Source organism: Podarcis cretensis (assembly GCF_951804945.1).
Source record: "Podarcis cretensis genome assembly, chromosome: 4".
Classification (NCBI taxonomy): domain Eukaryota; kingdom Metazoa; phylum Chordata; class Lepidosauria; order Squamata; family Lacertidae; genus Podarcis; species Podarcis cretensis.
This window is the reverse complement of record NC_137173.1, coordinates 34794610-34822391: the sequence shown is the minus strand read 5'-3', so window position 1 is coordinate 34822391 and position 27782 is coordinate 34794610. Positions and strand designations below refer to the sequence as shown.

The window sequence follows — 27782 nt, the reverse complement described above, 5'->3', positions numbered from 1 at the left end:
GCACCTGTGACAAAGACAGCAGAGCCAGACTAGAGTCTGGTGATGCACTTCCTCTGAAACTCCACCAGAATGTTGGAGTCTCTCGCAGATGTCAGCTGGCCACGGGGGGGGGGGGGGGGGAGAGGAACAGCACTTTGGCAGGGAGAATAAAAGGGGCAGTATCTGAGGGAGAGAGTTAGATAGGGTTTGGTTTTGAATTAGAGCTAAGGTTCAGGTTAAGAGATAGGGTTTGATTTCCTGATCAGTGAAAGGCAGCAACAGACGGAGCCAGCCATGCTTCACGGGGGGAAGTTGTTCCAAAAATTGGTGGAGGCATTAAGAAGGCCTTCTCTCTTGTTGCCATCAACAGTGCTTCCACCCTTGGTGGGAACAGAAAGGGCCGCCCCTTTAAAACATATGGAGAGAAGACAGGAAGGATTTGGGCTGCTCAAGTATTCAAGTCAAGCACTAAAGAGGCTTTCTATGAGGGGGCTGAGCAAGCAAGTGCTTGCCCAAGTCCAACCATTAATAGATGGAATTTGCACATATATATGTTCATCTCAATGCTTAATGATGCAGCTAGAGGTCCTACAATGGTTATTACCTGCACGATCCCAATATGGTATGTCATAGGTTCCTTCTGATTTTCTCTTTCTGAAAAAGTGAGTGAAATGCAGAACACACCCAAAATTAGTGTCAATATGAAACGGCCATTTGAGATCAACACTGCGGGTACTAGTTTTGAAGAACAGGTACAGTAAGTCTTTTCTGGGGTTGCATGGATGTGTGGGGGGTGTGAGTGGAGAGACTGAAATACTAAGGGACTGATCTCCTTCTCACTTTATTTCAAAGAAATAGCAGCAAAGACAACCGTCCCCTGGAAGTTAGTTAAATTTGCATGTTCTGTTGATATAAAAGCTGCTGAACCTACACAGCCTTCTCAAGATTTATACACATCAAAGTAGTTCAGGTTAAAGTACTGCACGACCAGGACAAGGCCCTCCTGAACATACATCCACACTAATTTAAATTATTCTTCATGTTAATGCATAAATTGAGCATTTTAATTGACCATATTTCATTTCTCCCATTTCCTCCTGTACCTATTACATTTCCTCCCTTGCAGAGGATGCAAAGCATTTAATTATTCCTTTACCTGTTTCTCCAATGCCAGGCACAAACTAAGATCAAAATGAGGGTGGTAAGGACCATGACCAACACAGGAACCAGAACAGCTACCAACGCCACATCTGAAAGCCATTAAACAAGTGGAGTCCATAAACATTGCAGGCACACTAAACGAAACCCCCTTTGTTCCTTGTACAAATACTGAAGAAAGTTCATTTAAAGCTTGTAATAGCATCCAAATATTACTGGAGCAAAATACCTTTTTGCACTCATAATAATATGTAGTGGAGAGAGAGGGAAACTGAATTTGTGCAATGGGCTTGATCCTTAATTCCACCACACCTGTGGGCTGTCTAGAACCACCAATCTGTCAAAGTTCAAAAGGCCTCATTATAACCACCAATCGGCCAATTCCCATTTACAGCAAGGCCCCAGTTTGAATCCAAACGATCGCCTGCAAACAAAGCAGAGCTTGCTAGCAGTGTCAATCAGCTGGCCCTGAGAGCAGGCCCCTCAGCTGCAGTTTGGTCAGAAATGTCCTCTCAGACCAAAGTCAGGCCTAATGAGACCCAAAGGCCCATCTTGATATCACCCCAGCAAAACATTTGAAGCTGAGAATGTTTGTTAAATTGTACATAAACTGGTTAGCAGTTGGGTATCCATTTCTAGTTTTCTACTCAAATTTAGCATGCCCTGTTGGCTGTGGTCTAAACCAGCGAGCCTCTTGGGCTTGCCAATGAGAAGGTCGGCAATTTGAATCCCCGCAACAGGGTGAGCTCCCGTTGTTTGGCCCCTGCTCCTGCCAACCTAGCAGTTCGAAAACAAACCAGTGCAAGTAGATAAATAGGTACCGCTGTGGCGGGAAGGTAAATGGCATTTCCGTGCACTCTAGTTTCTGTCACAGTGTTCCGTTGCACCAGAAGTGGTTTAGTCATGCTGGCCACATGACCTGGAAAGCTGTCTGTGGACAAACGCCGGTTCCCTTGGCCTGAAAGCGAGATGAGTGCCACAACCCCATAGTCGCCTTTGACTGGATTTAACCGTCCAGGGGTCCTTTACCGTATATGTCAACTATCTCTGCTACATGAATCTCTGCTACTATATATATATATTATAGATAGATCAATATAGTTGGCAATATACCAAAAACATAGCAGGGAATCAATACAGCATTACTATTGACTCTTAGCCTTATGCAATACTATTTGCTATATAGATGTCACTACCTTTGGTTACGCTTGGAGCTACTGTAGTGTTCTTGATCTCTGGAGTGAAGGTGGTTTTATCAGTGTGCGAGGGAAAGTCATTGCTGTTCCTGGGTGGTGGGGGTACTGTAGGTCTTGGAGCCCGAACTTTAAAGAAAACCAAAATTTAAAGGTCACGACATTCGTTAAAGCACCAAGCAGATTCCTTTATGTAGTGAAGCATGCTACAAAATACAATGTCCTTTGCATAATCTTTAATATGCTAGTACAAAATTGCTGCTAAGACTTGCTGTGCCAGCAAATGAATGCATGGTTTGCTGCCTAAGAAAACTGTTGCGAGCTGCATTATGCTCATACTTTGGGAATAAAACTTAAAACGTTGATACAATTGCTGCACAGCAGACAGTCAAGCAATGAAAATTTGGCAAATTTGTTAGTATACATGTTATTTAACAAACTGGGAAGGCACAAACAAATTCAGTCTGTATCACATTCTTCTCCCAAGGCAAGTCATGCTAATATAAAGAATGATAAAAGTTACTTCACTTACCAACACTAAACTGACATCCTAGCAGTTCAACTTTCATTGCGATTTTCTGGTGCCACTTCAAAGGGTTTATTCTAACGAAACGAGCAATAATGGGCGGAATGAAGTTATTGCGGACTTCTTGATAATACCCAGTGTTGCCTTGAAATACCTAGAAAAACAAAATTTGATGTAAAATACATCATTTTTCTAAGACATTAGAAGTTCTGCATTACAAAATACTGCTCCAGGAAAATAAGCTAATACTCATATTTTATTTTGCTTGCCTAAGCTACTCTGGGCAGCAGACATAGAGTTCTCAAAGTACAGATGGCTCTAGTGTAAGGTCAACTAATGAATAACTTATTCTGAGGGTTTTAATTGGATACCTTTTATTGAAAAGCCTTATATACATCTGCTAAATGACACATTAAATGAGCTCCAACCAGATACTGTGTGTGTGTGTACACACACACACACACACACACACACACACACACGGAGAGAGACAGACAGACAGACAGACAGACAGACATACTGCAGTTTAAAATGTTCACCTACCCAATAGAAAGCCCATCTACCTAACCTTTGGTCGATTACACTCAGTTAACTACAAAAGTTTAGGTAGATGGGCTTTTTAAAATTATTATTTTGTATGCCCAGAAGAGGGCAGTCAAAAGCACGTATTACAGTTCATTTCTGATCATTTTTCCTAGCGTACTAAGCATTTGTTGCTCCACTTAATATATTTACTACTCTAATTTACTACTGGAAATACCAATCAACAGTGGTCTCTTTTGAAAAACTTCCCTATATTTTCATAAGGTGATAGATTAGATACACAACATTTATCTGGGGGAAACTGAAGGCAAACCTTCATTGATGTGACCTGCTACCAAAACCTTGGTAGTGATAGAGTCAGATTTACACAGCATTCAAGTTCACAACCTGCTGTCTTTTCCAAGCACAAGAGGGCAAACCACTCTACATTAGGTCAAGCGGTACAAAAATGTAACGCCGAAACACTTCAACGCAGTATACAATATTAGTAATGTACTACCATCTAACAAATACACACCATACATATTCTTCATTGTGTCAAAAGCCTAGATTCAAATCTCTCCCTCCCCCCCCCCCCAAAAAAAACCCCCAGGATCCCATCTCCTCACCCTCCTTCTATGCATGCACATCACACACAGACACACTGTAAACATAGATGTATTCCTGGCTTCTGCTGGAATTCTCTCCTCCTTTGATCCAAGGAATACACATGCAAGGAGAGAAATCTTTCTTTCCTCCAGCCTCTGTTTCTTCCATGAGTATGCTGGATGGGCTTGTGTGACCCATGTTTCAAATGAGAGACAAACTTATGTTCCCATTTCTAGAGTTCTGTAATAACCAGGGTGCACCGACATTTAGCGTTCTATCCATAGAAGAATGTTACCATATTTTTCGTTCTGCAAGACGCACCCGACCATAAGATGCACCTAGTTTTAGAGGAGGAGAACAAGAAAAAAATATTCTCTCGCTCTCTGCGCAGCGCCTCTCCAGCAAAGCGGGAGGAGAAATGGAAGGGGCTCCATTTCTCCTCCCGCTTTGCTGAAGGGGCGCTGCGCAGCTTTCCCTCTCTGCGCAGCGCCTCTTCAGCACTGAAGAGGCGCTGCGCAGAGAGGGAAAGCTGCCCAGCGCCTCTCCAGCGAAGCGAAGTCAGAACAGCAAGAGGGATCACTGCGCAGCGAAAGCAGAGATCCCTCTTGCTGTTCTGGCTTCTGGGATAGCTGTGCCAAGCCACTTCAGGGCAGGGGGAGCGTTCTTCCCGTTGCCCTCAAGAGGCTTTCTGTGGCTATCCCTGAAGCCAGGAGAGCGAGAGGGATCGGTGTGCACCAATCCCTCTTGCTCTCCTGACTTCAGGGATAGCTGCGCAGCCTGCATTCGCTCTATAAGACACACACACATTTCCCCTTACTTTTTAGGAGGGGAAAAGTGCGTCTTATAGAGCGAAAGATGCGGTGATTCCCCGGGAAAAGCACCTTCATACTTATGTGATGCTTCCAGAATCATTAAACACACACCCAGAGTTCCTATGTACTCCAACTTCATCTTATTTTGCACATAGAATATTGGGCAGGCTTACTTTATCCCTCTCAACACCAGGTTCTTTGTATACTGTCCACTTCTGCCCATCGTTCCTGTACAGAATCCTGTAGGCAGAGACATAATAATGGTACTCTGCTAAGGTGGATCCAGTAGTTATTATACCTGTGGATAAGAAGGTTCTCATTTACAATAAATAGCAAGAGCATTTTTAAAACATTTAATCAACACAGACGATAGCCCAGCAAAAACAGAACAGGGAATTATGAAGAACTCCAAAGAAGGATCTTTCCAAACTGGCTCAATTTGCCATGAAATAGCAAATGTGGTTCAGGGTAAGGGTAAAATACTGCCCACTGGGGCAAAAAATAAAATAAAAATCTACATATACACTGATGGGCTATAAGCCGGTGATAGCAAACACTCCAACTGGCTTTACATGCCCTGGATCATAGAACTGCAGAGTTGGAAGGGACCCTGAGGATCATAGCTGTCAATTTTCCCCTTTTCTTGCGAGGAATGCTATTCGGAATAAGGGAATTTCCCTTTAAAAAGAGGGAAAGTTGACAGCTATGCTGAGGATCATCTAGTAGTTCAACCCTCTGCAGTGCAGGAATATGCAGCCGTCCCATACGGGGATCAAACCTGCAACCTTGGCCTTCTCAGCGCCACACTCTAAACAACTGAGCTATCCAGGCTGACAATGGCTGATCAGAAAGGAATATTGAGGTCAGGGTTGATAGGCCAATGAAAACTTGAATCAAATACATGGCAATAGTGAAAAAAGGGCAAATTCCACGTTCAGGATCATTAGGAAAGGGACTGAAAATAAAACTGTCAATACTGTCAATGTGCCTCTCAACAAATCTGTTCTTCAACTACACTTTGAATACATTTTTTTTAAAAAAAAGATATTGAAGGGTGCAAAAACAAATTAATCAAACTGCTCAACTATAAGCTGCCAGGTTTGGATTTATTTATTTTTAATTTGGGGGGGGGGGAGGCAAGAAGGAGGGACATGACAGAGGTGTATAAATTATGTGTGGGGACAGGAAAGTAGATGGACCTTCTTCTCCCTCACAATACGAGAACCTGGGCTCATCCAATGAAGCTGAAGGATGGGGAATTCAGGACAGACAGGAGGACGTATTTCTTCACACAGCTAGCTCATGGTTAAACTATGGAATTTGCTACCACAAGATGAAGCGATGTCTACCAACTTCAGACTGCTTTAAAAGTCAAGCAGACAAATTCATGGAGGATGATGCTATCAGAAACTACCATCCCCAGGATCAGAGGCAACATGCTTCTGAATTCTAGTCACGGGGAAACCACAGCAGAGGGAGATGCTGCCTTCATGGCCTCCTTGTGGGCTTCCCATGGACCTCTGGCTGGCCACCGGACAGACCATGACACTGGACTAGACAAACCTTTGTGGCAGGCTTTCCTCCTGCCTTGCCTAACACAGAGCCAAAACTAGCAGAGGGCTCAAGCATTGATCTCTGCTACAAGAGGCCATTAGTAATTTAAGGGCATTGCTCATGTATAGCACTGGACGACTGAGGACATGAACACACACACACATTTCTTTCTACATCAAAAAGGCAGTATCTATAATATCTGATTCAATATCTGTAAATTGTCATGGAGATTTGAAGACACGAGAGTAAACATATCCTTAAATAACTTCCAAATGTCACAAGTATTTTTTGTTGTTCTCATAACGTCTATCTGTTTTGTAAATAAAGCTCCATGTATTCACTGTAATTGTGACTTCTGCACTTTTATGGCTTTTTAATGCTTGGCATTGTGTTTCAATCTGCTATTGTCCACAGACCGATGTAATAAACGCCATTCATCCATTCAAAGTATCAGGGGTGGACCTTGGTATTATGGTGCGCTGTGTGAGGCCAAATGTTGATGACCCCACCACCACCACACACACCTCCTGTAAGGGTGGCAATGGGCTTTGGGAAGGAGACACAAGGCTCTGGCAGAGTTCTACAGCCCTCCTACCTCCTTCCCAAAGCTGGGAAAACACTAACTAGGCTTTGAGAAGGAGGCAGGGGAACTCTAGGACTCAGACACAGCCTCACACCTCCTTCCCAAAGCCCAGTGCCTCACTTGCCCAGTTTTGGGAAGGAGGTGGGAAGAAACTCCCTTCACCCCTGCACCCTGGGGGGGGGTGTACAAATTGTGTTGCCCTAATTCCACCTCTAAGCATTGGGGTGTTTACTGCTAGGAGAGGACTTGTCCTAAAAGGACTCTTGTCTTTTGAAGAATGAACACAGGTGTGCTTACCTGTTATGCGTTGCTCTTTGTTTAGGTCTATTTGCAACCACTGATACTCATCATTGGTAAAAGCTGCCCAAGAGTGTCCAGGCCTTTTCAACCTGGCTCTTTCTGGCCTCCAGGTGCTGGGCTGCCCCACTTGCTCAGGCCATTCTAGAAATGATGATGCATTAATCTGCGAATCAGCAATGACTCCAGACTCCATTCCCAGTGTCCCGTAGCAACCTAAACATACAAAGCATCCAAGAGATGGTGCAACCTTTGTAACGCAATAAATACTTAAACCCTTCCCAAGGCTTAAAGACAGAACAGGACCTAGATCACAATGAACCTTGTACCATTTAAACAACATATATTGAAATGCAAGTAAGTTGATTATCTCTCATCGCAAAGGCCTGTCTTTGCAAACAATCATTCCAACAAGAGGTTTTTATCGCTACTTTAAGGAAAACATGGACTTTAACAACATTTTTAAAAAAGCAGCACAATTTTGGATCTTCCCTCCGGCCACACCTAAATTGCAAAACACTTTGCTCTGGGATGTTTGGTTGAAACCTCCCTTTTGGTGTTTAGTTCTATGGCAGAAACCTTTCAATTTTGCCATGCATTTGTTCTAACGTAGAGATAAACCTCTACCTGATGCTTATATATATATATATATATATATATATATATATATATATATATTCATAAAATGTGTGACCTACTTTTCATTATAAAATAATCTCAAAGCAGGGTACAGCAGGTAACACACAACAACTTTAAACAAGAAAACGGTAAAAACAGGTGAGCGCAAAAACACAAGAGTTAAAATAGCTGTTTACAAAGTGCAACAATATAGATTCAGCCAAAAGCCTGGGTGATAGAGTGGGTCTTCTTCAGTAGGTTTCAGAAAGACTTGGTGCCAAATATATCTGAATGGGGAGGGAGTGTCACAGTTTTTATCTGAAGCACCTGTACTTTTATAGTATCGTTTTTTTTAAATGGTTGGTTTTAATTGTTAGCAGCCCTAAGTGGTAAGCACCGGAAGGGCACGATACAAACATTTATATAATAATAAGCATCTTTGATTCTGAAATAGAATGAAAAACTTCAAAGATCACTTCGAGGCAGGGGGTGCAGGAGAGTAGGAACGATTATCTCCTACAATAACTGAGAAGGAAGGCGGGATAGTTCAAGACCAAAGTTGGAAGATCTCCATTTAGCCACGAGTTTATGTTGGCAAGGGATCAAAGAGATACCAGGCTAGATAAGAGTACAGATCCCATTAAACACAGAAGGGCAATATAGAGAAGAAAGGCTTACCACTAGTTTTGAAAGTGAAGAGACCTGAAGACAGTGCTCCTCTGTGTAAAAAACAAACCAGAGACACCACAAAACTACATCTTTAGTTCCAACAAAATGTAACATTTCCCCTTAATTTCTCTCTGTGCGTGTGTTCTATCACAACATCGTTCAAGGGTGAGGTGTTTCTGTAATATAGCAGTAAACTCACTACTCTTGGCACGCTATTCTAATATCTATGGGATAAAAGCTGCGCAAAAAGTTGATCTAAAAGACTTCACCCTGGGAAAGACCCATAGCTCAGTGGTAGAGCATCTGCCTTGTACCCCCGTCATCTCTAGTTGGGAAGAATCCTGCCCGAAAACCTGAGGAGAGTCTACCAGCCAATATTGAGCTAAATGAACTGATGGTTTGGCAACAACATTTCCAAGATAAAATAAGAAAAAGCCAAATCGCACAATTGGACATCCAGCTTGGCATTTGGAAAATGTGGATATTCAGGAGAAGTCATGCAATATTGTATTCACCCTGAGTAAAAATAATAATATACCAGACTAAATCTTAATGCATGACTTCGAAGAAATATGGACAGTGGATAAAATGGTCCATCTATATTTCTCGAAAATCTTTATGGAGTGTGTGAAGGCTTTTTAAATACTACCCATCTCATATTTTAAGAGTTAAAGAAAAGGAATGACAACAAAAGTTGGCTATGAACATGCTGCATTCATGATAATCAGCAAGAAAGAGAAGGAATTTCACGAACAAACAATGTTATGGAAAATTGCTTTAAAAAGAGATATTTTCACAACTTTGCAAGAGCAATGTTTCATTACTTATAGGCCAAACTATCTAATAACACTACAGGAGCACTGCAGCATGATAATTTAACTGATATCCTTGCCTGAACTTAGCCTTCATATTTCAGAACTAAGTGTTTACCTGCAATGATGTTTTAACAATACAGAGAAGTAGCAAATGAAAAGCAAACATATGGACTTACGCTTTTGAGGTGACATTGTTAGCCAAAGAACTTTCATAGTATGGAATGCCTTTGCTGATTACGACATTGATCTGACCTCCTAGGACGTTGGACACCACTCCTGCATGCACCCCAGCCATGCAAATGGAGGAAGACTTAGGAGAGAAGATAGACTACTTACTATCTGATAGCACTTCAACAGTTTTCAGTAGGCTAAAGAAGCTACTGCTAACTATCTGGTACATCTTAAACTTTCCTTTTGCAAAATTCTAAGCACGCAAAAAATACACAGCTCCCCCACTCAATCCAGATATAATTCTGTACCAGAACAGAAATGGCTAACTTGTAGCATTCCGGATGTTGCTGGACTAAAACGCCAGCCATCCCTGAGGATTGATCATGCCAGCTGAGGCATTTGGAGGGCCAAAGTTAGCTAGCCTTGGTTAAGAGATATTGTCACTGAAAACCTGTCTACAGCAATGTGCCTTGAGTGCTTAACATATTACAGTGGTACCTCGGGTTAAGAACTTAATTCGTTTTGGAGGTCCGTTCTTAACCTGAAACTGTTCTTAACCTGAGGTACCACTTTAGCTAATGGGGCCTCCCGCTGCCGCCGCCACACAATTTCTGTTCTCATCCTGAAGTAAAGTTCTTAACCTGAGGTACTATTTCTGGGTTAGCGGAGTCTGTAACCTGAAGCGTCTATAACCTGAAGCGTTTGTAACCCGAGGTACCACTGTACATGGGTTGGCAAACTAAGGCCCAGGGGCCGGATCCAGCCCAATCGCCTTCTAAATCCGGCCCGCGGACGGTCTGGGAATCAGCGTGTTTTTACATGAGCATCTCTGGGTTATTTGTGGGGCACAGGAATTTGTTCATTCCCCCCCCCCCAAAAAAAAATATAGCCCAGCCCCCCACAAGGTCTGAGGGACAGTGGACCGGCCCCCTGCTGAAAAAGTTTGCTCACCCCTGACATATTACAAAGCCATAAGCTGAAAACCACAGTTGAATACCCAATTAAAAGTACAACCATTCTGAAGTTTACTTACATCTCTGTAGCCGTGAGGAACAGTCCCAAAAACATTAGTAAAAGGAAGCACACATCCAGCTGGGCAATATTTACTGTAAGAAACAGGAATATAAAAGTAAGATTTGAAAACTGCCTTCGATTACAAAACTGGAATTTTTAATAGCCTGTGTGGTGAACTTCCTTCCTTATGAACTGGCATGTCAAACATACTACTACTTCACAAAAGCATGCCAAAATACTTAATATCTGCCAGAGTCAGAAAAATCACATGCCCAAGAGAAGACTTTCATAGCAAAAAATGAGTATGTAGCTAAAAGTGTTGTGGGGTTTATATTTTAAGTAGACTTAAGGAAGAATCTGGCTCTATAAAAATTGGGTAATGCATTCTTATTCTATTTTTTTTATATACTAAACACATAAAATCTGCAAAAATCCTTTTGGGTGTGCATGTACACTTAAATGCCTCTATAGTGCCTTATTGTGAATTGGCTTAGTGCACCTTATGCTTAAATCCTGGAACTCTAAATAAATCCCAATACTTCAGTGGAATTTACAAAGTAATTACATCCAGGTCTGCACAGCATGTGAAAACTGCCAAGCTGCAAAATTTAATCAGGAAAGTTAACAGCAAGTTTAGGGATCCATCTACACAAGTCTAGTGATTTAAGGATGTTGTGGGGGAAGGAGACGGGGATATTGCTATACCATGCATAATATTGTACTGCTGAAGATGCCGTGCCTTGTTAGATTACTGGCATGAGAGATTACAAACATTTTTAGGTACAAGAAATAAAGACTTACTCAACTGTATGTAAACACAAATTATATGGGGGGGGGGAATACATATTAATTTCTAGGTTGACACACTTCAGACCTTGAAAACCGATCATTATGAGACCTAATGCAATCTACCACATTTTAAGGGTTAGTCCATGTACTAATACTCCAAAATAATGGATCACAAGCACTGAAAACATATGCCATAATTTCTATGGTGACTAGGAGTCCGCCTTCTTAATGGACAGCCTGGTATTTCAATAAATAATACCGTCTGGGCCAGTGTCTGCTTTTCTGTAGGTCTGGTTCCAGACGTACAAAGAAGACAGGTGGTGATCTATTTTTACTTAAATTTTTAAAATTAAGTCCCACTGCATGTATTGGAGCTTCAAATGGCCCCTGCAGATGACAGTACATAGTGCCCAAGTGCACCCTTCCTGGGTGTGGAATGTCCATCCTCTGTGAGTTCAGGCCAATATGGGCTGTGTCAATTCTAACCTGGGCTCAGGGCATTTGTTCTGGAGACAACCAGGTACTTGGGATTATGACTGCAGGGAGAGGGCATCCCTCACAGAAGTAGCTAGGTGAGGTATAGAACACTCCTTCAATTGCTGCCTTCTCCCAAGACCTCTGGATTAATTAAGTAAAATGAACTGGAGGAACTGACATGGAGAAGAATCAGGGTAGGAAATTAATTGGGGTTAAATTCATTGAATATTGGATTGATCTGGGGATGTGTTATAGATCAAGAATTATTATCAAATTATTATCAAAGTATTAAAAAGAGACCAATTCTTACCTGAACTCTGGTTCAGAAAACTGACTTGCAGTGTCTAAACACGTTATTAAATCTAGAAATAAAAACACAGTGAAGAGATTGCTTTTCAAAAAGCAGGATTTCTATAATTAAGGGATGAAAAGTTTGAAGTAAAATTGATCTCCCTGAATCAACTCATCTGCAATTCAATGTAGTATGAGGCACTTGCTGCAGTCTGATAATACATCAACATGAAATAGTTCTTTAGCAGCATAGTAGAGAATTGCACATTTATAATTAGCTAGAGACCTAATAAGATCTATCGGATTATGAAAGTATTCATTTTAAAGGCTTGGGAAAAATCCTGGAGCGAATGTGGCAAACATTAAATTAATCGAGTGAAACGAAAGCATGCTTAAATAGTTTGAAAGAATATACTACCCTTCAGCAGAAATTCCAGGGTAGCTCACAAAAAAGTCAAGTGTTTAAAAAGCCTGAGAGAATAAGAATAGCCCCACTGACACCTCCAAGCATTGCTGGTGCACGGTGGGTCTTTATGAGGGGGGAGGGAAATACACAAATGGGGCACCACTGCAGTTCATATTATAATCATTACCGACATCTATCCCATACTGAAACCAGCCCAAACAAAGCAACAAAGGGGAGGGAGCACTGTAGTCTCACAGATCAATCCTATGCATCTTTACTTGAAGTAAGTCCCATTGAACACAATGGAACATTCTCACATACAAGCGATAGATGGGATTGCAGAAATGGAAGAGAATGGGTAGGTCACTAGGCAAAAACTGATGTAGCTGCAATGCAATAGTTGCTATCTGTTAGGAACCCTAGGGACTTTGTCCACTTTCAAAAAAACCCAGCTCTTTCGTATTTTGCATTGTCTTAAGGTTTTTTATATTCAATTGTGTCTGTATGCATTACAGTATACTGCCTTGATGTTTTATGAGTGGGCCATTTATAAACTTTATTCGAATCCCATATTGTTCTGCACCATATAAACCAAGTTATTATGCATCTTACTCTGTCTAGATGTGGTATTGTAACCATCCATGCTTAATTCACTTTGAATAATTTATCAGTAATTGGGTAACAGAAAAGTAAGAATGAATTACATGCGGTAAGAAAGCACACTTAGTTGTGTGGAGTGCTTACATAGCACTAGGTAAGAAACATATAAATACCTGTTTTGTCAGTGGTTGAATAGGATGCGAGAAACCCATGTCCATAGAAGTGTATGCCACTCATAAATTGTACTGTAACTTCATTACCCTTTGATTCATTTAAATTCTCCATCTGTAAGCCTAAACCACAGTATTTTCCTGCAAGGAGCAGGAGGAAGACAGTTAATAAGCATTTATCGATTTAGTATGGATTTGCACATTCAGAACGTCTTTGACAGCTCAACGAATTTGTGAATCTATTTCTTATCATCCCCATAGTTTCAAGGCATTCAGAAATCCCAAAGCTAGGGTTTGTTTGAGACTAAACCCATATCCTAAATCTCCAAATACACAAATTATCAGGGTGGCATCTGATGTTGAAGGAAATGAATTCTACTTGTACAGTAGGACTTCTTCCTTTCCACCCTCTATGTGCTTTTCTCAAGAGGTTCCCTGGCCCTTTAGAGCAGAATTTCTTATCATCTTGCAAAGGGGAGGAAGGTGAAATCCTGTTTCACAAGCAGATCTGTTCTGCTCATGCGAACACAGCACTGGCTACAATCTCCAATTCTGAGATGAAACCAGGACACAATTATTAAGGAATACTGAAGGCATGGTGCAGAGCAATTTTAGTACACTTCACCATCTCTACAACTGCTACCAAGTATCCAAATAATTACTAGCCAGTCTCTTTGCCAAATACATGTACACCAATAATTTTACATTGTTTCCTATGCATTGTTACTCAGAAGGAATACCCACTGAGTTCAATGGGACTTATTCCCTGTTAAGCATTAATAGGACTGTAGTGTTAAAACTATTTGTGCAAGTGAAAGGGCTTGGCATGGATTGTGGAGCTGTTCTGAAGAACCAGTCACTCTGGAGTTTCCTTTTTTTAAAAAGTTCCCAGCATCAACAGAGTTGGCTTCAATACTTCATTCAAATGCTGATGCTCTTACACCGCAATATATGCTACATCTACTTAAAAGTTTAAATCCTCCGCCAGCCCATTATCTGCAGTCAACGTACTTCCACTGACTCTTATTTCTAATATTCAAAACTTACACTGGAAGTTCAAGGGGGGGAGTGGCTGCCCGTTTTAACCTTACCATTATTTTTTTCCAAAAAGCTCTCTCTCAGCAGAGCAAGACACACACACTGCTCAATCTCTTATGCAGCCACACTAGCTGGGAACAGCTGAGAGGTAAAGGGAACAAAAGTAGATAATTTATTTGGGCCAGTGAACTCAACTTGTAAAAGTGTTTAAGCCCTAATCAGGACTGGACGTTCCTTGCCATTTAAGGACCTCATGTTTTCTTCTCTTTTTTACAAGTGAGCTTAGCTCACAGCAAGTCTAAGTTTTCATGCAATATCTAAGTAGAAGAGTCACCAAGCTTGATAAAAGCCTTCATGTTACAGATGTCGTGCAACCACATTCAATCTTCTGTCTAAAAACACACCATCAGAAGTAGTATCTAGGTCATGGGTTTAGAAGGAAGAAAAACAGTGCAACAGATTTTTTTTATAAAAAAAAACCAACAGAGAAAATGTCAGCTCTGTTGGTATCAATGACATTTTAAGTCTTTATTCCACTCTCCCCTCCCTTTTTTTGGCAGCATACAAAGACATTCCCAGCACAGACTAAAGGTTTATTAAACGTTTCACAGTCAGAGATACAAAAGTAATAAAAACCACAGGATATTACTGCCACTTCATATATGTCAGATTTACCATCATATTGACAAATTTACAAGAGAAACAATACGTTTTAAAATCTTAGAAAAATTCAGCTCTGGGAGTGACTTCCTTTGCCCTGCATATAATGTCTGTGCTTCTCAATCCCCAATCAGAGAACCATCACCATCTTTCTCTCCCAAAAGCCAGGTAACTTTATCACCACTTAGACACAGCTGCGTTTTGGCACAGAACAAAATAATGCCAGATACAATTAAAAAGGAGACATTTCTCTATGCAGTGCACATTTAAATTTAGAAGACCAGGATCCTTCGACCAAAAAAGAAGTTGGAAAACAAATGTTTGCCATTATAAGATTCCTTCGAGCTCCTGTTTGAAAGTTCTAGCACCATAGCTTATTTGTAGAGTATGTGGTTCAATCCCTGGTGTTTTTAGATAGGGATTGGAAAGATTCCCACCTGAAACTGTGGAGAGCTGCTGCCAATCAGTGGTGATGATTTAGAAATTGATGGAACAATGAGCTGAGTCAGTATAAGGCAACTTCCTGTTTCCTATGTTCCTTTATCCTCTTCCTGATCATTTGAACGCCTTAACCCTGAGAAATTAATGATGAGCCTATCTCCCCTGAAAGGCCACTCCACACACTTCTCTTTTAGTTGTACAAAAAACATCTTACACATACATCTAAAAATGTAAAGCGTAGGTGTTAAACTTATGTTTGGAGACACGCTGTCATAATGCTTGTGTTTGCAAGCTCAAGTCTGCCACGCTCATGCTTTACAGAAGGGCTGGCAAACCTAGTGTTGTCCAAATATTACTGGACTTGATCAGCCCCACCAAGCAAGATATGAATTGTACTCCAGCAACATCTGGAGGGCCCAACTATCCAGGGACACCTGTGACTGGCTGCAGCTCCCTCTTGAGAGCTCACCTCTGCAGGTTTTCCTCCATAATGTGTAAAATGGCTCTGATTTAAACAAACCCAGAGTAAGAAAATGTCCAATACTGATTATGACTAAAAAAAATAATCATTAGAATCAAATTAAATTTCTTCTCAAGTTTTGGGAAGAATGGATCGTGCAAATAATTCAGACATGTTTTTACTAAATAACAAACAAACCGTAAAGGAGTATTTTTCCCCTGTTTCGAACAGCATAACAAGAAGAAGTTCTTACCTATTTCTGTCCTTGTGGGTCCAATTCCATTATAAACTCTCACGTAATTAAAATGGCAAGAATCTGAATCGTCAATATCGAAATCCCCAAATTTGAGCTGCACTCTCTGCTCAGGCTTTACTCGAATCTCCCATTCACACACAGTGCTGTTGGGATAGGCGTGTGGGTAGTTAATAGATGTAAAAGTCCCACTTTCAGGACCTAAAACGGTATGTCCACATCCATCACCTACAAAAACAAAGATTGACCTGTAGTGTGGCTTTCTCATGCATAGGCTACTTTTAAATCAAGAATGGGAGTCGAACCCACATCTCAGTACCAGTGTCAAAGCTGCAACTCTGTGCAAACTCACCCAGGAGCAAGCCCCACTGAACACAGTAGCTTGCCATGCAAGAGCAAACATACATAGAATTGTGCTGCATAGTAGCATTTCAGAGTTCAGTGCCTTATTTCTGCACTGGCTCTAGGCTTCTTATTTTTCATGTATAAATATAAATATAAATTAGTAAACAGATATGCAAGTATTCTAGTGTTACCCTCAGGGTATAAAAGCACCCTGAGGAGGACAAGTATTCTTCTTCTTTTAAAAAAGGCAATTCAGAAGTCCAAGTTTAAATAATATACATATTCCTTCTCCCCCTTTAATATAAACTTCCTCATGCAATTAATAAATACTCAGGTAACTTCACAGCTGTTGTGGCAATGAGGGGGCTCTGTCAGTATCTTAAGGGCTCTAAGACTCACCACAATGAATCTGGTACTGCAAATGTGGGTCTGGAAAAATGCCCTCTGCCAGCTGTCTGGTGGGATTTCAAGTCCATGAAGCGGTTGGTAAGTCAGTTAAACTACAAGTGGGTGACAAACCATGCTGAATCCCATTGAACAGGACAAAGAAACCATATGAAGGCCTATCCCTATAGCAGAGATGGCAGCAACACCCAGTGAAACCTTTTTGATCCAGAGTTGGGTTAATAATGGTCACTCATGAAGATCAACTAGCAGTAATCAGTTGGCTAGACATATCATGGATGAGCTTGTTTTAAATAGGTCCAGCCTGCCTTTATTTGTTTGTTTAAATGTTTCATAAACTGCTTAGTGCTTAAGTTGGGATAGGGGAACCCGAGGCAATCCAGTTGCTGTGTTTCCCTGAGTCGCTTTCAGACTCTTTTACTCTTGAACGTCAACAAAATTAATGTGGAAATTTAAACAACCACATATCAGACATCTGACTGGTTGGGGCCTGCAGAGGGAGGCAGGGTGGGTTGTGGAAGAGATTATAAAAGGCATCCTTACGAAACAAGAGGTTGTCACGTTCCTTTTAGTCCTCCACTAAAAAATGCAATGAACGCCTGTGACCCTTTTATATTGCCTGGACTCAGCTAAGCTGAGGGAATGTCTTTCCACATACAAGATTTTTTATATGGAGTACTGCTTGGGGTTCCTCTTCTTTAGAGTTTAGATTGGCAAAGACCCAGGCAGGGTTTTGTAGCCATGACCCTTGGATTCCCCCCCCCCGCCCCGCATCCAGATTCTTTTTGGGAGGCAGGGTGGGGGCAGGTGCTAAGATGTTCTTTCTCTTTTGCTTCAAGAGGTAACTGAAAACATTTAATCTGTGTAATGGTCTATTTTGTGGGGTTTTGTTGCTATCTGAGCATATTTTGCAGCTGACTTTTATTTCTTTAACCAGCACATAGTGCTATACCATTTCCCCTGAAACCAACCTGTTTCAAGCAGGACCTGGCAAGGGGAATGCTTCAGAATGGCTACCAAACCCCTCTGTTATGAGTTGGAAAGACTAGATGGAAAAGTGCTTACATTACCCTATGGGACATGCTCAGGAACACTGCCTGCCAAAAAGATGGGGTTCCTTTGTTTTTAACCTCCATACATTTGGGCTTCTGCATGTGCTCTCAAATGTGGGGCGGAAGAAACACATTGGAAAACTTACAGTTCCATATGCAGTATCTATACTCTATCCTCCTATTCCCAAATACTATTCACTTCACATAGTAAAAGATACGGCATATACTGTAATTGTCAAAAGGAAGTTCTCTGCAGTTCAAACTACTCGCTGAGAAGATGTTTATGTCATGTTTATGTCATGAATCAACAAGTGTTGAATCCGCCACCCTTAAAGAACCCTGTGTTAATTTCATGGCAATGGAAACATTAAACTCTCATGACTAAATAATCTATCAAGTATCAGAGCATAATATACCATTGACAGTATTCTGACAAGAAAGCTAGCCAGTGCTTTAAAAGGCTCCCTTTAACGTTCTTGGAAAAAACCAAATGCTTGTATTGATTGATTTATTCTGAGATGGCTTCACTGCATAGTTTTGTTGTTCATGCTGGCAGGGAGCAGCACAGGCAGAAGAAAAGAAACATGATTTGCTACGAATTATTTCATTAAAAGGGTCTGCATTCCTAGTAACTTATGCATTTCATGCCAATATAGTTTGATCTGAGAAGTTAACGTTTTGATGCCAGAGAGCTCACTAGATAGAAAAAGATTACTTGACTGTAATTAGCCTTTGTGAATATGACTGCTCACTTAATCACACAACATAACCTTAACGTGATGCTAGCAAAGACTAAAGAACAAGTTTCACATATGACCCTATAAGGCAGTGCTGGACATATGCTTCCACGTCAATCCTAAATCTCTAAATGCCAACCAACCTATTGTAGTAAAAACTAATTTGGCTGGCTTTATAAGAGGATCGGACAAATTCACAGAGGATGAGATTAATAGTGCCTACTAGCCGTGTTGGCGTGTTTTACCTCCACTGACAGAGTCAATATGCCTGTGTATTCCAGAAGCTGCGACTCACAAGCCTGTTCCAATCAAGCCGTGTTTGCAGGCTTCCCACAACCATCTAATTGGCCCCTATGAGAACAGAACGCTGGACCAGGTGAGTTACACTCTTGATTGACAGTTACAGAAAAGAAACCTCACTGTCTTTAGGAGATACATTCAGCCATAGAGATGGTGAGCTCTTAACTAGCAAGCTTCCAACAAGATGCAAAATACTCTCCCACAAATTATTCAAGATTTGCTAATATCATGAATTTTTTCTGTTATTTATTGGCCGGTTTTAAACTGCAGAGTACCACAGTTCTCACGCACATTCACTTGTTTTTTTCCCACATAGCAATGCAAACACAAATTCTTTAAAGTTCCCATTGAGGATACCTTGCTGACTGAGAGTGAACTGAGTTGCACTGTGACTCAAAGTTGAAATCCCCTTTGTGCTCATTACCAAATAAGGAAAAGGTGCTCTCAGTGCAACCCCTGAAAACAAGGCGCCTGTTATATGGATCCTAACAACTAGAAACACACCATTAGCAAGCACGCAGACAGTATTTCTTCCCAATACTTCCCACATACAGGTGGGAGAAAAAGCTTCTTCTCTATCCTTCTGTAACCAATGAAGACAACAGACCAGAAGATTGTAAGGCAAAAGTTATTTGCTGCACAGCATTTGGTGGCAAAGCATTAGAAACCCTTTCACAAAATATTTTTTGTTGCTAGGGTAATACACGTGGCCATATTTTGAACACTGGCAATAGTTTTGCTTATTTACTGTGTATAGTACTATAGATTTACTATGCAGCTTGTGTGTTTTAGCCTATGGTTCACGACACATTAAGTTATCAGTTCCTGTTTCTGAACTTCCTTGAGGACAATCAAATTCTAAGGAGCAGGAGGCTTTTCTCATAACTTAGGACACACTCTGCTTTCAACCATTTATTAAAACCATACTGGATTGGTACCATATTAGCTTTGGTGCCATATTAGGTCTCCCTGGCAGCATTCTGAAAAATGCATATTCCTGTGATTGCAATTTGTTTTAACTATTTTTAATTTCTCAATTTTAAATTGTTATAATGCCCCTGGCGATTTGCTAGTGCAAGGTGGGTAATAACACAAATAATTTATTGCTTTATTGCTGGCTGGTTTTTAAAAATGTGCTACTTCTGTGGCAGGGTAAGCTAGAGGCTTTCCTTGCTAGTCACCAGAATCATGTTTCTTGCCATTCATTACTTGCGTACCCCTTTAAATATTGAACCAGACACATCAAAGTTTTAGCAAAATAAGATTTAAATCTCATTGTTGATACTTGACAGATACTCTATATAATTTTCAATTTAGGAGGGGACAAGATGGCAGAGGCATACTGCCCAATGTAAAGTGCAGACAACGGTTAAACAAGCTAGCTTTGTAAAATCCATGGTTTGAAGTTGACTTGTTTAGCAATTAACCATTTGCCTTTTATTTCAACCAGGATTCTTTGCCTGCATGTAAAACTTAGGCAAGTTTTGCTTTGGTACTCATCCAGTGAGCACCAGTGGAAGCACTGCAGAAGTCCATAGCCCAACTGGGCGGGTGAGGGAAAGGGGCCTGGTATATTCCTCAAGTTCACTGAGGCATATCTACACAGCAAACTATGGTGAAAACCACCCCAGTGAATGCACCCACAATGTAGAGCTGCTTCACCTTCCTGGCAAAGGCATTTTGGCCTGTCCCTGGTGATAGTTCAGAAGTTCAGTCTGAAGTTTAAACCAGTATCTGGTATCCATCTGTCATATCAGCTGGCATGAATTAAGAGGCGCCCCAAGATATGCAAGTGCAGCAATAGCTGCGGGATATTTTGAAGAGCAATACAGATGGCCAAGACCCATCTGGTTTTACAATGGCTGATCTTGGCTTGAAATCTGTGGAACGCTTGCATCCTCTGCTCACCAAACTTACATAAGGGTTCAAACCAGACTACTATTGACTGAAGAAAAATGCACAAAGTGGATTATTTTTTTCAGATGATCTTCTAACCAATATCTAAGGATGGAACACAGATTTTGCAGTTTCCCATAAAGCTTCTGCATCAACAAAAACTGGAACGTTCCTGGAGTTAATATAGAGTTGAACCAATGATGGTCTCTTAATGCGCTTCAGGGAAGCTTCCAGCATATTTAAATAAGTGATTATAAAAAGAAACAAATCTGAATCTGTATTACGTTTTTTTTTTTTTTTAGAAAAAAGGATGTTTTTGAAAAATGGAATCAGACTAGATCTGGAAATGCTCTATTAAACCTTTATGGGAGTTAAAAAAATAAATCTTATACCTACAAAAAAATGTCAAGTAAAGCTGTGCTCTTGTGGTGAAATACTGGGGAAAGGTGGCAGCCCTGAGTATATTCAGAAGAACATAAGAAAAGCCCAAAAGGTGATCTAAGTCCAGCATCCAGGTGCCCATAGAAAATCTGCAAGCAGGACCCGAATGCAACAGCATTCTTCCCACTTGCAGTTCCAAGTAACTGGTATAACATGAGGCATGCCACCTTATTGGAGGTAGAGCATAGCCATCATGGATTTTATCCTTTTTGAGGTGACCAGAACCATACACAGTATTTAAAGTGCTGTCACACCATATCATTGTTGGAAAACAAGCCTTCTTCGGGAGAGACTGGCTCCTCTCCCAGGCTCTCGGCTTGCTTACCGGTGACCTCCCTGGCTGCAATCCCCGCAAGTCCAGGATAGGTCTCATTAGGCGACATCTCCCAGCATGGGAAAATGCACACCCCCTCCCTCCTTGCTTCCCAGCAGGGAAAGGAGATAGCCAGATATCTATTTACATCGCTTCATTTCTGACTTTGCAGCACTACATAAAACATGTCCGATCACTTCAGACTCCTTCCAGCAAGTGGCAGAGACTTCCTGTACATACGCAAGAGGAAGGTCTCATATTACACTCTGAGCAAATTCCGGTGATTTGCCCTGTGAACTGACTGTAACACTGTTTCCCACAGACAGCCCCATCATGTGATGTTTTCAAGCTATCAGATTGCAGCTGCGTTGCTTCCATATCGTAACAAACATGGCACTATGATACAGTGGTACCTTGGTTCTCAAACTTAATCCATTCTGGAAGTCCTTTCCAAAACCAAAGCGTTCCAAAACCAAGGCACACTTTCCCATAGAAAGTAATGCAAAATGGATTAATCCGCTCCAGACTTTTAAAAACAACCCCTAAAACAGCAATTTAACATTTAATGCTATCTAACGAGACCATTGATCCATAAAATGAAAGCAATAAACAATGCACTGCAGTTACACAATCAATCAAGGTTCCAAGTTGTTTGAGAACCAAGGTACCACTGTACTGGCAGTTTTGTTTCCAACCCGTCCTAATATTCCCTGGAATTTGCCTTTTTCACAGCTACCACACACTGACTAGACATCATCACTTGAGCTATCCACTACTAACCCAAGGTCTCACTCCTAATCCGTCATCACCATTTCACAACCCATTCACTTATATGTGAAATTAGGAAGAAAATTGTTCCAGTGTACTTCTCCTTACACTTCTTAAGTAATTTGCCATTTTATTACCAGTTCTCCCAACTTGGAGAGATCCTTTTTGGGCTCCTTTTTGTTTTAAGCATAAAATAGTTCGGAAACTTAATTGGATATAGTGGGGGAAAGAGAGCATATGTCCCAATCACAATCCACTTCCATGGCAAAACTCAAATATCTGTCATTGTGTAATGCAGCAAGAACAAGTCACTGATTTTTAAAAAATATATATGACATATTATTAAAAAAATATGAAATATTACATATTGCACATTAAAAGCAAAACAAAAAAGTCCCAAATGTGTAGAAATGTTGCATTACAAAATAAAAACTAAAATAAAGTTTAAGAAGACTCATTGAGTGTTCTCTGAATTATGGGTTACATACAAAGCATACACCAATGCTGTCAATGCAAAACTATAATACACATTGTCATAGTTTTGCACAGTGTACCTGTCACATGTATTTTTAAAGCCACGTGTTTAGTATCTGCTTTGTTCTTGCAAGTCAGTATTAGATTTAACAACTAGGTACTCCTCAGATCCTCACAATAGCTAAATGCCTATTCAAAAGAAGACGTTCCAACTATGATCCATAGAGGAATTTGACTGCAATTATACTAGCTTTTTCCAAGTCATGAAGTACACTGAGAAATAGCTGTAACTACATTAAATGGCATCTCAAATGTGGATTTCAGTCCAACTCCACAAGGGCATTAGTAAAACAACAACAACCCCAAACCTGCATAATTATAAGCAAGATGGGTCTTTGAAATTTTATTTATGTATTTATTACATCAAATTTACAAACTTTCCTTCCTCCCCAAAGGGATGCCTCACAATAATAATAAAAATTGTATTGTGATCCACATTCACATTCTGATATTCAGCTGCCACACATTGTCAAATGTGATTATTTTTCTTTAAATGTTTGTTTATAACAGTTTAGGAAACAGTTTGGCTTCCAGCTTTTAACAGACAGCTTTTCTAGAAGTGTCTGTTAATGAGAAATGTGAATGCACATGACAGCTGAGTACAGATATGGATATGAATACACAAAATCTGCCAGGCAATCTGTAGCAAGTACTTACAGAGTTAAGATTCACAGAAGGTTCATGAATGCTTTCAAACTCATTAAAGACTGATAGCTTTGTCTATTTTCTTACACTGAATAGAAAGAAGGTAGATTTTCCTTTTTGTAAATTTATACTGCATAACATACACTAGGTTTGTCAAATCACAATCATTATCTCCTCTTCCTCTAGCACTTTCTCTCGGGAATTAGTAAAATGTGGGATCTACTTGCAAGCAATGAGCTTAGGGTCAGCCTGCAAAAACTCCTTTTCAGGAAAACTAGACAAGTTTTTCATCAATTTGGGTTTAAGATTGTGGGGAAGAGATTGGAACCAAAATTAAGAGCACAACCCTAATCACGCCTTTTCAGAAGCAAGTCTTATTTAATGGGGCTTACTCCCAGGTAGGTAGAGGTAGACTGCTGCCTAAGTCACCAGCTGCCACAAATGAGAAGGCACTACAGGTGAATGAAAAAGCTGCTTCTGTAGGTTGGCATCTTACCACCAGCCAGGCCCCGATTCCAGCTGCAGCTCCTTCTTCCCACTTCCTCTGGAACAAAGAGCCTGAAAAACCTGAACTATTCCAGGGACCCACAACAGTGCCATGAACATTTCCCTAATATGTTGCATTCTTTTGTAGAGTTCCATTGTAAACAATACTGGCTGAAAAGCAGAGCTGGGCAAAAATGGTCTCTCAAAATTCTCCATCCTACTTGCAGGTGGAGAAATTAAGATTACCTTTCTCTGAATATTCTCAAGAGTTATTTCTCTGTTACTTGGAGGTGAGGCCTCCCACTATCAACAAGTGTATCGAATGCCTGACCACCATTTTGCAGCTCCCATAATGCCCCCAAGCTAGCATCATTCCAGGACACTGGTAGGCAGAAAGAATGGTGGCAACCACAAAAAATGGCTGAGAATATTCCAAGAACATTCTACAAAATGGCTACCTTTTTCAGGGAGTGGGAAAAGTAAGTGATCAGAAATTATTTCAGGGGGAAAAAACCCTTAAATAAATAAGTACCCGTATGCACATTTAATTCGTTGCACATAAGCAAATTGTGCAAATCGCACAACAGGACAGTATGTATTTGTTTACGGGAAGAACTACCCTAGGAGTTGTCCTTGGGTGTCATATGCTACACCAGAGCCAATGTTTATCACAACAGAATTCATGATCATTTTGTGGAGTTTTTTGACTTGAATGGAAAGGGAAACGTGTAGAGTACTTTTCTCCAAATATATTCTCTCAGGGAGAATAGTACAGTAATAGGAACTCCCACCACCACAACCCACAAGCTCTACTGGGGAGATGAATTAACATCAATTCTGTTAACTAGTTTTGAAGTCTACAATGCTTGAAGCTTCATGAACTGACCAACTTTCATCCTTTTATTCTAAAATAAGAACTCATTCAAACGACAATCCTACAATATCCATATAATGTAATGCCTCATCTAGCACATATGGCAGTTTTGAAACAAGGTTTCAGCTTTCATTCTCTATTTTCTCATTTGTGTCCTGTAAATAACAAGAAATGCAGTCAGATGCAACTGAAAGAGAACACTAAAGAGCAAGTTTCAGGGATTTCCTATCCCAAACTCATCATTCTTTAAAACAAAAAAATTTTTTTCTTTCCAGTAGCACCTTAAAGACCAACTAAGTTAGTTCTTGGTATGAGCTTTCGTGTGCATGCACACTTCTTCAGATACACTGAAGATACACTGTGTATCTGAAGAAGTGTGCATGCACACGAAAGCTCATACCAAGAACTAACTTAGTTGGTCTTTAAGGTGCTACTGGAAAGAAAAAAATTTTTTTGTTTTGACTATGGCAGACCAACACGGCTACCTATCTGTAACTGGAACTATAGAAGGCATCATCATTCTTTAGTTAATCTATGCCTACACTCTCCTTTCTTACTGAAAGCTTTACAAAAGTGACACTACACATTAAAAACCAGCTTTAAACCATTCTTAGACACCGCCTATTCTTCATTATGTTACTTAATAATCTCAAAATGTCAAGCTGGAGGAAAATGGGAGTTATTTCAAGTATCACTCCTTAAAATTCCTCAGGCTATTCCCCTTTTACTTTCTGAAAAGAGAAGGGCTGGGTCTTGAGCCTTCTTGGAATTTATATATTATTTGGCTTGCCCCCTACCCAATGGGGCCTACGGAGATTAGCAATGGAAATGCTATCTGGATACTCTGAGAAGCACTCAAGTCAACACAACTGAAAGCTGGTTCCAGCGCGGGGGAAGGACTTCAGATATCATCACATTTCAAACATCACTCCTTCATTTCGGTGAAGATATCAGCACCATGCAACATATGGATGCAAAGGACTTTGCACGCACACATGTGGCGTCGGTGGGAAGCCTTTTTTATCATCGCTGCCCCCAACCCGTCGTGCGTGGCGTGGGTTACACGCGTGGGGCGGCATGCCCCTTTGGCAAAGTTGGAAGCCAGAAGTGCAGGCCGCTGAGAAGCAGCTGCACGAACACGAAAGACCCATTTGCAGGGCCCCGCGGACCTTTCGCTCTCATGCACCTTTAAGCACTTGTTAAAAAGGTCAAGCAGCAGTCCTGCTTTTTTCTCCTCGACGGGCTTCGGAGGGGAGCTTCCAAGAGCTCGTGGGTAACTGTGGAGGCGCTGTCGGGGGCAGAGTCCCCTCAGGGCAGGGAGTGGGCGAAGGAAGCCCGCTGACGTGGAAAAGCGGGGTGCCCCGTGGCCACCTAGACGCCCCCTCCCTCCCTCCCCAATGCCCGCGACGGCACCTGAGAGAGTAAGGGGCAAGGAAGGGTGACGTCCCTCCCCCCCCCCCCGGCGGGCTTCTGGGAGGGCGCCAAGCAAGAAAGGCGGGAAGGCTGCTCATCTGGTCCCTCCCCTCCCGACGGGGCTCCCGCACGCACCTTTCTGCGCCGCCGCGTCCCGCCTGAGCAGCAACAGGAGGAGGAGGAGGAGGGAGGCCAGCGCCGGCCGGGTCCCCCGGGGGAGCGGGCGCTCCGAGCTGCTCACCATACCCCGCGTCTCGGGCGTAGCAGCCGGCAGTCCGAATGCATCCCGAGCCGCGCTGCTCTCGCCTTGCCTCCTTCTTCGCGCCTCCTCCCGGCTCGCGCGCCGTCCCCGCGCGGATCCGTCCAGCCTCCGTCCGCCGCCGCCCCCTCCTCTTCCTCTCCTTCCCCCACCCACCAACCCGCACGGCGCGCTCCCAACGCCCCCGATGGGCGCAACCACTTCCGGGTCCGCTGCAGCCGCCCCTTCCCCGCCTCCGGCAGCCGAAAGTCCCCCAGCGGAGCCCGTCTGGCCGCTTAACCCCCCTCCCCGCCCACCTCCCGGGGTTGAGGCGCCCTCCTTCGCTGCTCCGCGGGGAGGAGGGGGAAGGGGGAAACGCGCGCGCGCGCGCAAACACAAACAGAGCAACAAAGAGTCCTCGGGGTACTTGGAGGCGAAGGGGCGCGTTCTGGCCAAAGGCCTTCGTGGACTCTGCCCAGGAGCCCCCTCGGTTGGGCGGATGGCGTTAGAGCGAAGCTTGTGGGAATGGCTGAAATGCATGGCGTGGGGGAAGGGGGGCCAGGTCGTTCCCCTCGGGGGCGGGGGAGAACATCCTCCAAGTTAGTGGTAATTGACTCCAAGGTGATGGAAGGGCACCCTTCACACGTGCTCAAAAACAGTTTCTGCTCAGGCGTGGAAATGGGCTTTGGAGCTGTCGGCATCCTTCCGGGGTCAAGATGCCAGCTGGCTAGCCCCCAGCTGGATCATACCCTTCCAGCCGTGAGGATTCCCACCCCCACCCCCACCCCCACCCCATCTCTGGTGCGACCTAAATCAGCGACTCAGACTTCAAAAGCTTGAGCACACTATATTAGCAGAGCATACTGCGCAAACAGAACAGGCGTGAGGCATACTAACAGCTAAAGATTTATGAAGCATAAATCAGGACAAAGAAAACATGTTGTTTCCCTTCTCAGAGAGACAGTGAAAAAGCAAAAGATATACACAAGGGGAAGTTCCCAACAGACTGTGCTGGAATGTAAACACATGCGACAAGCAACAGTTCCATGTCTGTAACTAAAGGTGGAATGGGAATTTTCAACAGGGGCTTCCTTGTGAGTTGCCGTTCACGGCCTAGTATTGTATAGATTGACATTTCTTAAAAGTCTTATTGCGATCACGTGCTCTTTAGCTCAATTTTGCATGTTTTCTGTATTTTACAATCCTCCAACCCTTTCTTTCAAGGTGTAG

At 42.0% G+C, this 27782-nt stretch overlaps 1 protein-coding gene across 3 annotated transcripts in view; it reads right to left on the bottom strand.

Annotated features, from left to right (window-relative positions):
• The window catches only part of DCBLD2 (discoidin, CUB and LCCL domain containing 2), a 36415-nt gene that overhangs the window by 6147 nt on the left and 2486 nt on the right, over positions 1 to 27782 (bottom strand). The window contains exons 1-13 of one of the 3 annotated variants that reach the window (XM_079973730.1): positions 26450 to 26994; positions 16106 to 16333; positions 13257 to 13394; positions 12097 to 12148; positions 10540 to 10612; positions 9512 to 9645; positions 8530 to 8570; positions 7234 to 7449; positions 4973 to 5097; positions 2863 to 3010; positions 2334 to 2459; positions 1136 to 1229; positions 584 to 633 (exon numbers count right to left, since the gene is read on the bottom strand). In XM_079973730.1, coding sequence (XP_079829856.1) covers positions 584 to 633; positions 1136 to 1229; positions 2334 to 2459; positions 2863 to 3010; positions 4973 to 5097; positions 7234 to 7449; positions 8530 to 8570; positions 9512 to 9645; positions 10540 to 10612; positions 12097 to 12148; positions 13257 to 13394; positions 16106 to 16333; positions 26450 to 26558 — 1534 coding nt within the window. In that variant the 5' untranslated portion in view covers positions 26559 to 26994. Of the gene's footprint in view, positions 1 to 583; positions 634 to 1135; positions 1230 to 2333; positions 2460 to 2862; positions 3011 to 4972; positions 5098 to 7233; positions 7450 to 8529; positions 8571 to 9511; positions 9646 to 10539; positions 10613 to 12096; positions 12149 to 13256; positions 13395 to 16105; positions 16334 to 26449; positions 26995 to 27782 lie in introns of those variants that run through there. The other 2 variants (XM_079973728.1, XM_079973729.1) reach the window with 2 other exon arrangements.